The sequence below is a fragment of the Pteropus vampyrus genome, unplaced genomic scaffold (assembly GCF_000151845.1).
Source record: "Pteropus vampyrus isolate Shadow unplaced genomic scaffold, Pvam_2.0 Scaffold86, whole genome shotgun sequence".
Classification (NCBI taxonomy): Eukaryota; Metazoa; Chordata; class Mammalia; order Chiroptera; family Pteropodidae; genus Pteropus; species Pteropus vampyrus.
The window spans coordinates 3835509-3850678 of NW_011888867.1; the positions used below are offsets into that span (position 1 = coordinate 3835509).

General features: G+C 54.1%; 1 protein-coding gene across 1 annotated transcript in view; it reads right to left on the reverse strand.

Moving 5' to 3' along the window:
- Positions 1–10646, reverse strand: part of PLOD1 (procollagen-lysine,2-oxoglutarate 5-dioxygenase 1) — a 26138-nt gene extending 15492 nt beyond the window's left edge. The window contains exons 1-5 of the mRNA XM_023532656.1: positions 10480–10646; positions 3371–3462; positions 2316–2449; positions 1623–1786; positions 401–527 (exon numbers count right to left, since the gene is read on the reverse strand). Coding sequence (XP_023388424.1) covers positions 401–527; positions 1623–1786; positions 2316–2449; positions 3371–3462; positions 10480–10555 — 593 coding nt within the window. The 5' untranslated portion in view covers positions 10556–10646. The remainder of the gene's footprint in view (positions 1–400; positions 528–1622; positions 1787–2315; positions 2450–3370; positions 3463–10479) is intronic.
- Between the last annotated feature and the right edge of the window lie 4524 nt (positions 10647–15170).

Here is a 15170-nt window from a genome sequence, read left to right on the forward strand (position 1 = left end):
TGGCTGGGTCAGAGGCTGCCGTGGCCTGGTTCTGCCACCTCTACTCGGGAGACAGGCTTGGAGACCTGTCAAGCTCTCATTAGCCTCCCAGACAGAGTGGGAGAGAGGCAGCTCAGCCTGTCAGTTCCTTTCAGCACCACCACCGCCACCTGGCATGAGGCTGTAAATTCCCTACTTGAGGGTCCATGAGGGCAGAGACTGTCTTGTTCACTGCCATGTCCCTGCCCTGTATCTTATGGTGTCTCCCACACAGTAGGCGTTCAATAAATATCTGTCCGATAAATGAGTGCATCGATGAATGGATAAGTGGGGGTGTCAAGACCAACCCAAGGGTTCAGGCCCTGAAGGGGCTGCTCCCAGTGCAGCCTGGCCCATGGGATCCAGGATTCTCCAGCCCTACCCACTGCTTCTTACCCTCTTCTCTGGGTCCAAGAAGATCTTAGTGTAAAAGAGCTGGTCACTGTCACTGTCCTGGCCCTCCCACTCGGCCACCAGTTTGCTGAGGTTGGGGGCATAACCGATGAAGCCTGGGGTTTGCATGCGGACACACAGAGACAGACACTTAGCTTCTAGGCTCTAAGCTGGGGCCTCTTCCCAGCCTCCCCTCTCATCTACCTCCTACTCCTTTACCCACAAGCCCTGCCTCCTCTCAGAAGTCCTCCTAGATTGAGAGGAGGTGATGTCTATAGGCTGAAAACAGCCTGCCAGTTCATGTCGCTTGGCCATGAGTTCCCACTGAGCCCAGAGAAAAAGATCAATGGTGCCCACTAAACAGAACCAGCTCAGGTGCCAGGCACCCCATAGGTGGTGAATGAATAGATTAGACCAGGAGCCCTAGAGAGCAGAGCTCATGAGGCACAGGCTCGGAGTCCTTCAACGGTCATCTGGGAAACCTGGTCCAGAGAAGGGCAGAGGCTGGGCCAAGGTCACACAGCACATGGGGGCTTAGACCAAAATATCCACATGGGTCCCTGGCTATGGGGCAGACTGGTGAGAGGAAAAGAGACATGGGAGACAGTGGGCAGCCAGGGAGGGTCCTGCCCCAGGGGACACTGCTACCCCTGGCCCAGGACCAAAGCTGCCTGAACTAACTCTCTCGTCCAGAGGGAAAAAGTGCTGGGAGCGGATTCCCTTTCCGTGGCTGAACAGAAGAATCCAAAACAAAACATGGATTTTATTCTTTGTACAATGAGAAGCCACTGAATGATGGGTATAGATCTGCATCTGGCTGCTGGGTGAAGAACAGACTGGAAGTGGGTGAGCATGGAGGCTGGCAGAGCAGTTTGGAGACCACCGCAGAGGGCCAGTAGCCTAGCGAGGCGGGGGCAGTGGGTGCAGACCTGAGAGGGCAGATTTGAGGGATCTTTTGAGGTAGGAGCAGTGTGATTCTCGAATGGACTGAGGTGGCGGAGGGCAAGGGAGGAATCGAGGTTTTGCCCTTTGCAAATGGGTGACTGTTAATAAGATGAGGAAGACAGCAGGGGAAGCAGGTTTAAGGGTTAAAAAAAAATCAGTTCTTCTCAGGACGTTCTGCGTTTGAAACCTGAGAGACATCAAGCAAGCGGGGATCCTCAGGAGGCAGCCGGTGGAGGCCACTCAGCCCTGCCACACACGCTCCTTACCTCCAGAGCCCAGGAACCTCTTGCCATCGGATACCACTGGGTACTTGACCTCCAGCCTGCGGTCCGGGTAGATGAGCTCCTCAGCGGAGAAGACCACCTGGCTCCTGGCCTGTCGGAACTTCTTCAGGAGCTCCCGAGGCCCCGACGCAAACACCACGTCGTAGCTGCGGCCAGAGCCGGGAGAAGATGGGGCAGAGGCAAGCAGAGGCGCGGTGAGGGCCCAGGCCGGAGGAGACCTGGACGGAGGCCCTCCGCAGATCCCGGACCGAGGCCCTCCGCAGATCCCGGACCGAGGCCCTCCGCAGATCCCGGACCGAGACCCTCCGCAGATCCCGGACCGAGACCCTCCGCAGATCCCGGACCGAGGCCCTCCGCAGATCCCAGTCCTCCACAGTCTAGCGGATGGACCTGCCCCATTGTCCCCCACCCCGTCCACCGTGTTTCCAGCCCCACCCGGGGAAGAGTGATGGTCCCCATAACCTGTGCCCTTCTCACATTCAGAGCATGGCTTGTCATACCTGGGCAGGTCCCCTTGCCCATCTTTTCACCAAGAATGGAAACAGGCTACAGAAGAGGGTCTTGTGTAGCCAGGGTGATCACCCCTCATCCCTGACATCCTGGGAGGGCCTCACTTTAGAATATTCTCTCTCTCTCTGTTGAGGGGCCCCACACAGGAAGCCCCTAGCCACTGACCTGTCTGTGAAGAGAATGACCAGGTTCTCCTTGTCTGCGTGCTTCTCCAGAGCTTTCTTCAGCAGCCGGACTTTCAGCCCTCCACCTGCTGATGTCACCTTCTCCACATTCCAGTCCTCTCCCAGGCCCAGCGCCTGCAGAGAAAGGCCCCTTCGAGGTGGTCATGTGACTATGACTGGCCAATCAAACTACTCCCATGGCCTCAGGTTTGGGCATGTGACCCAAGCACAGCCTATTAGAGTCTTTCCTGGGACCATTCTGTTAAAACTAAGGGAAACCTGTCTTTTCTGCTGAGCTTAAGAAGCTGGGGCATGTGAGTGCATGGCTGGTGGTCATCTTGCCACCATGTAGAGGAAGCACGTCTGCAAATGGAAACAAACAGGGCCTAGAAATGAAAAGACAAAGCCTTTACCGGGCCTGAACCCCTAGATCCAGCTATGCCTGAAGCAACACTCTGCTTCAGCCCTCATTCATGAGAGCTAATAAACCTTCCTTCTGGCTTAATGCCACTAGATTGAAGCTGTGCAGGCAGTGACATGGCCTATCTTGTCCATCATCCCCAGCGCCTACCACTGTGCCTGACACAAAGACACTCAGCTAAATGGAGAAAAGTTTCCCTGCAGGGCTCAGCCCCATGAGCCACACGCAGAGGACACCAAGCCCGTGACGCCGACAGATGGGCATCGGCCCATGTTGCTTCACGTTGTACAGGTGAGGCCTCCTGCCTGTGGCCATCTCCAATCAGAGTTGTGGAAATGCTGGTTCCCAGGCCCGCCTCTAACCTACCACCCCCACCCCCCAGGGGAGCCCGATCCACACTAACGCTGGGCGCCCCCCACGTCCCTCCAGTCTCGCCTTCCCCCCACTCTCCATTTCCAGCCTCTCCTGGACTTTACGTTCTTCCCCCTCTTGCTTTTCCTAACTCATCTTCATCTTTCGAGCTTCCAGAAGCTTCTCCTTTGGCTCCAAGTCAGTTGAGGAAGAGCGGACACCCAGCCCCTGGACTCTCCCTTCACCCCTCGGCCGTCTCTGCCCCACCCAGGGAGCCCCGTTACCTGGATCTTGTAGTTGAAGAACTGGGCTGAGCGCTTGAAGCGTCGGAACCCCTCAGTCTCCTTCGTGGCCACCGTGAGAACCAAAAGGTTGTCTAGGGACAGAGAAGGGCATGGTGAATGGGAATGGAGGTTGAGGACAGGTGACGGGCAGGAGCGGGTCACTGTTCCCGCTCTTGTTCTTGTCAAATCCCACGGGATGTGTCATTATGTCCATTACAGACGTAGCCCGGGCCCAGGTAGGAAGGGACATGCCTAAGGTCACTCAGCTGATTAGTGACAGAGCTGGGATGAAACCTGGGTCTCCCAATTCTCCTCCAGGATCCATCCACCCAGTTACCAACCAAAATGACAGGAAGTACTCAGAGCAGAGGTGTCCGTACCCTGCACTGTGGGACTGTGTCTCTGTGACTTTAGGGGACTATGGCCAAGCACAGGGGCAGAGAGGATTCACATTGAACACCAGGAGGATCTCTCTGGCCAGTGTTGAACCTTAGCCCAGGGACAGCCACCACTATCCATGCCTGCGCCCAGGGCAGACATTGCTAACTAATCCCAACAGACTTTCTTGCTGAGCCTCACTCATCCTTGGATTCTCCCAAAACTATGAGAACCAATGAGAGTCAGCCCGGAGTAGAAACCGTCTTAAAATCCTAGCCCTTTGGCCAGAGCAAATGTACTGCCTTTTTAACAAGAGACCTCTCTCGGGCTCTGTAGTGTGGCTCACCTCTGCAGTGAAGCCTGCAGAACAGCATCTCTGGGAGCCCTGGGGAAGCACCCGCCCCCCCCCCTGCCCCAGGCCACACTTTGAGGCTGCATTCTCTGAAAAGTGAAGGCTCTGTAGCTGGCCTGCCTGGTCAGAATCCTAACTCTGCTCCTTACCAATCGTATGACCTTGGACGAGTCTCTGATCTTTCTGAGCTTCAGTTTTCCCCTTGTAAAATAGAGATCATAATAGTATCTACTTCCCAGAGCTGCTGGACAAATTCCATGAGATCAGGCTTGTAAAATCCTTGTTGGGATCCTGGCACATACTACGAGCTATTACTGGTGCTGGTCAGTGAGAGGCAAATGCCTTGCTCTGGCATTCAAGGCTCTTGCTGATCAACCGATGATGTACTCATTCCGTCCACCAAGTGGACCCTCCTCCAGCCAGAAGTCTGTCCTGCTGGGCTCCTCCTTCCTGCCAGGGCTCCCTCTCTCTAACCTTCCTCCAGGTCCCAGGGCCAGTGACAGTGATACCTCTTCCCTGCTACCACCTCTATGGAGCCCTCTCAGATTTCTCCTGACCTCTCTCCTGCCCCCAGATGCAGGCTCCCACTGTGCAACATTGCTCCCCTGAGTGAGTCTTACTTCCCTGGGGTCCAGGACTTCACAGTTTTCCAGGTGAAAAGACCCACCATGGCTAGGCCGGCAAAGGCAGGTAAGGTACCCTTACTTCACCCCAGGAAGTCGGGAAGAGCCTGGGCTAAAAGAACAAAGGGGTCCAGCCTGGCAGAGCCAGCTGTGCAGAAAGTAGGCTGCTGGCCCCAGCATGGGGCTGGCGCCAGGCGCCTGGAAGGGATTGGTAGGAATCAGCTGGGGATGGGCCCAGAGACCTGGGGAAGAAAGGGGTGGAGTCACTAGGCAGGTGCGAAGAGGAGGCCTCACCACCTGACTCTGGAGTCCAGTAAAAAGGGGTGCTGCCCGCCTTTGGGGAACGGCTCCCCCTAACTCCTGCTAGGATGGTTAAGAGTCCTCCTCCCCAGCTGAAGAGAGCCAGAGCCGCCTGCTCTGAGGCCCTCTTGTTGTCCACAGAGGCTACTGGGGACAGGAAGAGTGTCACATTTCATGGATGGAAAAAGCCAGTGTGTGCGTCTGTGTGAGATTCTGGATTCTCCACTGGATCAGGGCTCCTGAAGTCAGGCAGCGGGGGAGGGGCGGGGGAGTGGGGTGTCTTGAGGCCCCTTTTTCAGGTTTCTGCTTCCCAACAACAGCAAAGGTGATGGCTGCCCTGTACTGAACGCTTCCTGCGTGCTAGACTCTGTTTTAAGCACCTGGCACCCACTAACCCCCTTACCAGTTAGGAACCCAAGGCTCAGACGTGCTGAGTAAGTTGCCCAAGGGAGCTAGGAAGTGGCAGCACCAGGATTTGGGCTCAGAGGCCTGGACTCAGAGTCCCTTCTTCTCACTTTTGCACACACTGCCCACGCCTGGCACCACGGCCAGGTACGTCTCTCCATTTGTCGAAGAAGACGGTCTATGCCGGACCCTGCCCACACCCCCACCCACCTTCCTCCTGCCCAGGCTGTCCTTTCTCTGTTTTCCTGGTTGCTGCCATGTGCCTGCAATGGGGCCTTAACAAACCCTGTATTCCTCAGGCCACATCGCACCTGCCTCCCTGGCCGAGACCCCACAAGAGCACTCAGTCCGGAGAGTCCAAAACCTGTCTGCAAGTCGGCATCACAAGCGAAGGTGTGAAATCTGTACTCATGGGTCCCAGGCCCCCAGGTCTGAGATGGGCCCAGGAGTCGGATTTTTCCTACATTTCCCAGGAGATTTCTGATGTTGGCCACATTGGAAAACCTCTGGTCCAAGCCATCCCCTGGCCCTCTGACTCCGAGCGCCAATGCAGAGGCCTGGGAAGTGGTTCACAGCAAGAGAACGCAAGGCAGTCCCCTCCCCCAAGGGACCCTGGCACCACCTCTTAACATCCCATGAAACTGCCTCAGTGAACTCAGCCTGCACCCCATTCCCTTGTCCTGCTTGTGAAACTCACTCCTTCCCTGTGAAGGTGCCCCAGGTCCCCTCCTCCAGGAAGCCCTCTTTAATCTCATTCCCTCATCTGGTCAGTCCTCAGCCCGTACAGTCTCGAGGTGTCTAGTCTTTGATGTACCAGTATAAATCATCTCCTCCCTTCGCCAAGCCAGGCCCACACTTTTATTTCCTTGGTCTCCCTCTCCCTCACCATTGCAGCGTCTGAGTGTGACTTAGGCCTGGTGTGCACTGTCTTACAGAGCACTACGGGAAGGTGATGCTAGTAAGTGCCACCACCGGGGGGAGCCCTCACTAGATGCCTCGCACTGCAGGAAGTGTCACATGCATTATCACGTTTAACCATCAACACCCTATGAGGTAGGCAGTACTTCTGTCCCCCTCTAAGGGTGAGGGAACTGAGGGACCACGCGGCTAAATAACCCGCCTGAGGCCACAGAGTCTCAAAGTGAGAAAAGAATATGCTGGAATTCCAAATGCCCGTGCTCTTCACCTCGCCACTTCCTGAGCCAACGTCTCCAACGCTGAGACTCATCCGAGGACTGAGTCCAGCACTCCCGGCTGCCTTCTCTCAGATTCCCCTGGTGGACGCCCAGCTCCAGTCACGAGGTGAGGTCTTTTCCAACTCACGGGGGCCTGGCTAGAGCTCTGGGCAACCTACAGGACGTGGATGTGGAGGCCTCCGAGGACCAGGGCCCACCCACCTGAGGGCCCACCCACCCGCTTTCCCTCTGGTCCAGCTGCCGCCTGGGGCCGTGGCCAGAGCCCACATGAGGCCTGACACCTGGAGCTTTCAGCCCTCCTGACTGCTGCCCAAAGTCCAACGGTGGTTTCCCCAGACAGACGACAGGGTCAGCAGACATAAACAAAACAGCAGAGTGGAGTGGCAAAGAGACTGCTGGGCAGGTCACTGAGTCCGTCTGTGCCTGTTTCCTCACCTGCAGAATGGGAGTAATAACGATAATGTGGCCTCCCCCAGGGACCTCCGGAGGATTAAATGAGCTGACGTCCATGAAGTGCTCAGCATGGTACCTGGCCGGGGCGGACATGTGTTCTGAGAGCTGTGTGTGGGTGTGTGCCGCCCCGGGAGGGTGCAGATGGGGAAGAGCCCTTCCTGTGAGCAAGAAGGATGCAGAGAGGCTGAGCCAGGGGCCTTGGGGGAGAGCAGATACCTCTTTGGGGTTCTAAAAGGAGGCTGGGAACTTAGGCTGTGCTCTGGCTAATGTCCCCTCTGCCCCAAGTAATGCTAGCCCAGGCAAGGGACTGGATGCTCAGTTGTGGCCTTGGCACTCAAGCATTGTCATGACACACCCAGTCTGCTCTCTGGGGAGGTGGGAATGAATGAAGCTCCTCCCCTAGCCTCCATGCTCACCCCGGGCTTGACCAGAAGCCATAAACAGGGTTGGGCAGAACGGCAGAAGATGGGAACCCCCAGTAGCTAGGTGTCAACCTTGCCTCCCTAGGCCTGGCCGCCCACTCATCCATGTGGCCTCAGGCCTCCTTAGACTTTCCCTGCCTGACTCACATCCAGTCAGCCTGCCTGACTCCAGAGATGTTTCTGTTACCTGCCAGCATGATCTGGAGCCCCACCCGAGCCCAGCTGACATCCCTGGGACCTCACATCCCAGCAGCAACAGCCTCCGGTGGGTCCTTCCTTCTCTGTATCAAGGCCTGCAGCAAAAGGCGTGTGCCCAGGGAGAGAGCAGGGATCGGCTAGAAGCCTCTATAAAAGGCAGAAAAAACGGGCATCTGGACTGTCCCGCCCCTCAGCTCTATGGACAATGATGTTTGGATGCTTCATTGAAGGCATTCTTCCGTCCCCACCCACACTGGTCTCAGGGCTCCCCCAGGCCAGGGCCATGTCTCCTCCCTTAGGCACAGGGCTCTCTGAGAGCACAGGGTTATGTCTCCCCCACCAGACTGGGCATCCCCTGGAGGGAGGAGCTGTGCTCCCCATCAGATTGGGAGTCTCCTAAAAGTGAAAACTGTCCATCTTTCTTTCCATGTGCCGAATCCATGGGTGTTCAGATGAGGGGTGGACAAGCTGCCAAGAGCATCTCCACCTACCATACCCCCAAGTCTCCGTAGCAAATCCCCTGCCCCACCCAAGGCCTAACTGTGCCCAAGAGGGACACACGGTGTTGTCCCTAGGCCCGCCTCGGTGGAACATTCCTCAATAGCTGCCCCATCCCAGCCACCTGGTGTTGGACTCAGAGTCCTAGCCCAGCCAGAGGAAGGAAGAAGCTGGCCTCTTTGGGGGCTGTTGGGGTGCTCTCTCCCTGACAACAGTCAGTGGGCAGCTTGGGCAAGGCCTACAGGAAAAACTACCATCCCAGTCTGTCCTCCTGGCAAGCAGGCTGAGGGTCCCACCTCCAGGCAGTGTCTCCAGGTAACGGCCCCCCATCCAGAAGAGGGGTTTGCAGGAATGAGCGGTGGGTCAGAGTCCCAGCCAATGACTCTATCTTCAACCAGCTCTGGCAACCTGAGACCACGTGTTTAACCTTTCAGGGCCTCAGTCTTCCCATCTGCAAAATGGGGCTAATGATTCCTTGCTTATCAAAAAGGTCTGAATGGAGCAAGGGAAGCACAGAGCCTCAGCCTGACAGTGGTTTGACATTGGCCTCATGCCTGGTGACCCGCTGTCTCTTCTCCATCAATGAGTGCTTACTATCTACTAGGTACTTTACCTGGATTATCTCAGTGACACACTGAATCCTGCACCCTCTGTGGTGGCTGCCTTGTGTCCACTCTGCCCCCTCCCATCGCCTGCTGGGGGTCAAGGCACCTGAAGCCTTGTCACTGATTTGGTCCCTCCCTGATTCACCTGGGCTTCGTCGTGAGGGCTTAGAGTTTTTCTCATGGGATGGTCTGGGGTGAAGGGAGTTCACATAAACAGAAGCAGAGGAAAGAGAGGCCTAGGGAAAAAAGACATTAAAGGGTTCCTGGCTCCAGACCAGCGAGTGGACCCAGGCCACAGGCCCTTTGCACATACTACCAGCCCAGCCCTGTGCTCAGCAGCTCCCTCACTGGATTTTTTGACCTGTCTTACTGCCCTGCTGGGATACTCCAGGAACGCTGGCAGCACTGGGCCAGAAAACGCCTTTATGAGCATTAAGCGAAACTCTCAGCAACAGGCCTCATCCCATGGAATCCTTGAAAGAGCTCTAGGAGTGAGGCGTTATGGCCCCCTGTTTTGCAGACGAGGATGCCAAGCCTCATGGAGATCAAGTACCATCACTGTACCACCAAGAGACACGTGCCCTTGGGCACGACCAGGCACAAAGGAATACTCAGGAAATGGTGTTTCCCATTCCACCCCCTGATGCAAGGGTCTGCTAAACACTTCCCTGTCCCTCCCACCCCCCAAGGCTCCCTAGTTCTTTAAGAGTGTGGGCCCAGGGAACAGAGCACCATGGAAGGTGTGACCGGTTCAGTTCTGCTTCCCTGAAATGACCCACGGTCTGTGTCCTCCTGGGACTCTCAGATGCTCAGCGGGCAGCCCTAGAGGTGGCCCAAGGAGGGCTGGAGAGGAGAGTAGCACCCATTCAGGATAGTGGGGCCCATTTTTAAATCCTTTCTTCCTCAGGGATGCAAAAGGAGCACTGGACCCAGAGTCCAGCAGACCTCAGAGCAACCACTCCAGGGCTGGAAAACCCTGGACAGTCATGGCACCTGTCTGGGCCTCAGCTTCCTCATGTGCGAACTGGAGAGAGTAAGACCCACTTGGCAGGGGCAGAGCGGACCACAGAGGACATAGGCGGCAGTGCCAACAACTCTGCAACCCACTTCGGCCCCCACTTCCACCCCGCTCCTCCCAACCCGGTGGCCTCTCACCCCCAGTTTCAAGGCCTAGTGGCCCAAGCTGGGCTCTGGAACCAGACACATCTGGGTATTAATCCTGGTTTCAAGATCCACAAGCTATGTGACCTTGGGCAAGTCAATCACCTCTGAAGCCTCAGTTTGCCCAGTTGAAAAACGGGGATAACAGGGCGCACATACAGGGTTGCCATCAGGCTGCACTGATGCCTGGCCCAAAATAAGTGAGCCATAAACAGTAGCCACTGTCATTATTATGAGTGGTATTATTTATTATTTGTCCCCTTGGGTGCTGACTGGTACCTTGGTACTTCGACTGTCCCTTCCCTTCCAGGTGAACGAATGTGGGAACCACAGCCCCAGAAGAGGAAGTGATTTGTCCAAGTCATCAGGGAGCCGGTGGACAAGTAGCGGGAACCCAGACCCCCTCGCAAGCCCAGGCCTCCTGTACAGACCTGTCCTTACCGAGGCAGCCCTCTGATCAGCCCTCGTGCCCGCAGCCCGCCCCGGATCCCCCCGCCCGCCCCAGCCCGCGCCCTCACCCTCCGGCTTGGCGTCGTCCTTCGCTTTGGCCAGGAGCAGCCAGCCCAGCGGGGCCAGGAGCAGCAGGGGCCGCATGGCCAGGGAGTGGGGACGCCCGGCCAGCCCGGCGTCGCTCGCAGGCTGGAAAGTTCGCGACGAGGCCGGCGATCCGGCTGCCACGCACTGGGCCCGCCCCGGGGGCGGTGTCGCACCGCCCCTCTCCCCCTCCCTGCCGCTCGCCCCGGGGGGAAGGGTTTTCCTGCAGACCTGCCCAAACCCAGGCTTCTCCGAGTCGGAGCGGCTCCCTCGGGCCTGTCCCCGCGCCTCCCGGGTTTTTCCGCCGGCCCGCCCTCCTCCCTCTTCCTTCCCAAAGGGGCTTCACCACGACCAGGAAGAGGAGAGCGAGGCAACAATTTCTAGACCCCAGATTCTGCTCCAAGGCTCGATGGTACCAATAACTGTGAGCCTCAGTTTCCTCGTCTGAAAAGTGGGGATTGTAATAGCATCTATTCGTTGGGTCTTGTACGGGTTAACGGCGTTGTTACCTGAAGCGCACTTAAAACGGCCCGGTGTTAAGCCCTCAGCAAGACTCAGCTCTTAGAATTTCATTGGTCCTTCTGCAAACCCATGGGCGCGAAGGTCTGTGCCGCGTGTGGGCCAAGGGTGTTCGGAGGCATCCACACCACTGCCAAGACCTTCCTGGCCGCTGGAGATGCAGAAAGCGCAGCATCCCACCCCCTACCCCGCCAAAAAAAAAAAAAAGGGAGTCACTTAATCTGCCTTATGTACCTGGGAGGTGAAGGGAGCCTCTGAGCCAATGGAAGGTCTTGCTCCTGAGGTCTCATTGATGAATGAATGAATGAATGAATGAATGAATGAATGAAAATTTTCAGGGTCACCTCACAGACTGGGTCTTTCTCAAAGCCCAACAAACAACTCAAGGATCTCTAGAACAAGGGCTCCTGGTACAGATGTCAGCTAGGGGCACCCATCTCTGGGGGAAAAAAAAACCCCTCCCTTCCTTTGAGGAGACCCTCAGACAGAAGTCAGGGGCCTCTCACCAGCAGATTAGGCTCCAGAGGAATGGGTGGTGGGGTGCAACCCTGGGCTCCCTCTCTTCCAGGGGAGCAAAGGGTCAAGGGAGGAGAAATGTCATTGGATGTCAGTGAACAACATAAAGCAGGCCCAGCATAGGTGCTGGGAAAAGAAATCCACACAGTGCCTAAAACTGGTCCAGCCAGGGAAGCGCTCCGAGGTGGTGTTTAGTGGAAAAAACTGTATACACAGGATGACCCCACTCAGTGAAAATATATTCTTATAGATACAATGCATAGAGACCACGATAAAAGAAAACGACAGCCAGATGTTTACAGAGATTATTTCCAGGTTGCGGGTTGTTATGTACATATATTTATATAATATTATATTATTTCTAGATAGCTTTTTCATTGTTTTTAGGATTTTTTTTTTACAATGAATATATACTATTTGTACGAAAACCAACACATGATATTTTTAGATGATAGGTACAATCCCTGGGAACCCAGGAAATCTCATGGTACAAAGATTTACTCATCGTACAGATGGTAGAAGTAAGGCCCAGTGGGACCCAGCAGCAAGCCCAAGGTACAAGGCAAGTAAAGGGAAGAGGCACACACGCAATCCAGGGCCTCTACCACTCAACTGGGACCCGGGGCGGAGAGTTTCTGCAGCTGGGGACAGAACTTGGCGCCAGAATCCACCGGATGTTTTTGAATTGAGAAGGATGAAGACTGAAATTCCAGACCCTTCCAGGAGGAAATGGAGAGATGAGCAGAGAGGAGGAGAATGAACATATGTCCCCAGCTCAGTTTTCAAAACTCTGTTTCATTCCATGTCCGCAGCAGCCCTTCAAGTCAGGCAGTAACGCCCTCATTTGTGAAATGAAACTGGCACAGAGAAGTGAAGCAAGCTGCTTGAAGAGTCACATAGCTGATGTAGGACCACAGAAAAGGAGGCAGCTTTAGAACCGAGCTCTAAATTCCCATTTGCTGGGGCCCAAGCCCCTCGACGGTGATTTTCTGTAGACAGAAAAAAATCCCTGGGCAGTGCGGTTCCCATGGCCCAAGTCATTGCAAATCAGGAGAGGCAGGAGTCTTGAAGATTGCTAGCCTCCTCTGGAGAAAGGATTAACCCTGGCGAAGCCTGTCCTTTATGCCTTCGATATCTATTTCCTGCTCCCTTCATCAGATTGCTAGAACTTGAACCCAGTCCAAGCTTCATCCAAAAGAAGAGCTTGTCTCTTTAACCGTGGGCGGCTGCTGCCCAGATGTTACTCCTGGTACGTGCAGCACGTGTTATGCACAGTTAAAGGCGCAGGATCCTGCTTTCCTGGGAAGGTACAGGAAAGAATAGCTAGCCTGGAGGGTAGTTATGGAATGCCACAGGGGCTTTTCTTACTTTTCTTCTCTTCTTTTACCCATGTTTATTTTTGGCCCAAGGAAGAGCTACGTCCTCAGTGGATAGCCACACCCTGTGCTGCCAGGCGGGCAGTCAGCTGGCCCTCAGCCTCTCCCCCTCCCCCGTTACACCCATCAGCTAGACTCACTGGCACTTAGCCCCTTCAGTAATAATAATAGAAATAGAATATCCAAGCTGTTCCCTTAAGTAAAAAAACATAAGATCATAGGCTACAATTTTTGTGAAAGAAAAAATATAGATATACTGTATGTCTATATGTCTATATATCTGTAAGCGAATGGAATATCTGGAAGAGATTCTCAGGAACCAGTGGCAGTGGTTGTTATCTGCAGAAAGGAACAGATTGGCTGGGGCCCCAAGAGGACTTAATTGTCACTCTTCACCTTTTTGAGCATTCTGAATTTTATATCATATACATGTGTATTCTGCTGCCTAGTAAACATAAATTAATAATGATTGGTTATTTTAAGCCAGGCACTCTGCTAAATGCTTCATATGTTTGTCCAATTTAAGCCTCGGAGCAATCCTACTCTGTCTTATGATCCCCATTTTATGGATGGAGAAACTGAAATCAGTTTCCAGGGAAGTTAGTTGACTTGCTAACAAAGAGGAAAGCCAAGATTCAAAACCCAGGCAGCCTGAAGCTAGAGTCCTTGCTCTTGACTCCCTAGCTATGTTGTAGCTATGTTGTTGACCCTTAGCTGTGAGTCCCCTCCCCCTGGGATGTTTGAGAGTGGTAGGGGATTTCAGTGCACAAATAATGAGCCTTCTCTTTGACCTAGGAATCTGCTTCCAGGAATTGCTCCCCTAGAAACATTCCCACAAGTGGACCAAATTATATGCCTATTACATGGGTGTTTGTAATAATAACAAAAAGATGTGGGTTACATTTACTGAGCACTTATCATGTGTCATGTACCGTTCTTGCTTTACCTGCATTAACTTATTTATTCCTCAAAAACATGAGAGGTAGAGTCTCTGGTCATCCCCATTTCGTAGGGGGTATCAAGTCCAGTCTGGTCCTTTGCTGTCACCTCACCGTGTCTCTGGAGTACTGTGCTTCCCTCAGAGAGTTGGGTGGATCCTGTCTCTAACTGTAGGGCATGGAGTCCTGTGCATCCATGAACAAATTCTGCGGTTTTTGTGAACACCCAGTGGTAATTAAGAATTGTGTGTGTGTGTTTTGATAGTAACCTTGAAAAAAACCGGTAAGTATACTGTTGGATCACCTGAACAGGCACCTTTTTTCAGGGTGCTGGCCCTCGAACTCAGCAAACACATCTGTGTCCGTTCATAGCCCGCAAGAAGCCACCTCAAATGACTTTAATTTTCAACAACTGGGAAGCACTGTCTGGCTTTGGAATGTCCTAAAACCAAAGTTGATACAATGTCTCCATTGTCTGCCCCTGTGCTCATACTGATTTTTTTCCCCCCCCCGGAAACAAAGCAAAATTTCTCTTGAGTGTTGAGGATTTATAATTTAAAGGCATTTTCAAATTATGAGACTTCTGTGTTTTATGTTATTTAAATAAGTTAAAACTCAGGGCCGACATGCAGGTGACTTGCTGTGGTAGAGAAATGGACAGTCCTGGGCAGCACTGGTGTCCCATATGCCATACAAGCAGCAGGATAGGTCTAGAAGAGTTGTCAACAAAATATTTCTTAGGAAGTCTAGCTTACAGTGGTTCCTTTCCTTTCTTTTTTCTCTTTCTTTCTTTCTTTTTCTTTCTGTCATTCTTTCCTTTTTCTTTAAATTTTCTGTACTGTTTTGTTTTTTGCAGTGAAGATCGTTTTTACAGAAAAAAAGTTTTATTATTTTTTTTATCTTAGGGCTGTTGAATCCATCAGTAGCAAACAGGACCCAACACGTGCTCGGTTTGGCTGGCTCGCAGTGTTTTTACGAGCTAGATGCTTCCAGTGCCCGCCAGATCTCTCTCCTCCCGTGGACTTCACACTGCAGAACCCTCCTACGTGGTCCAGCCCCAACCGGATCACGTGCCCTCCTCGCTGTGGCTCCGCCTCCTTCTCTCTGGCCCGCCCCGTTCCCCTCACTCCGCCCTCTCTTTTCCATATGTCGCAAAAGACTCGGCGGTGCTTGACGGCCGGCGTCGTTTGACGGCCGGAGGCAACTGAGAAAGAAGAGGAAGCAGTGGTGGCGGCTGCTGCGGCGTCTGTGACGGGGGTTGGGGTGGGCGCTGCGGTCCTGTCCTGGGAGTGAGGCGCGGGCGGCCGGGCCGGTGGGCTGGGCGGC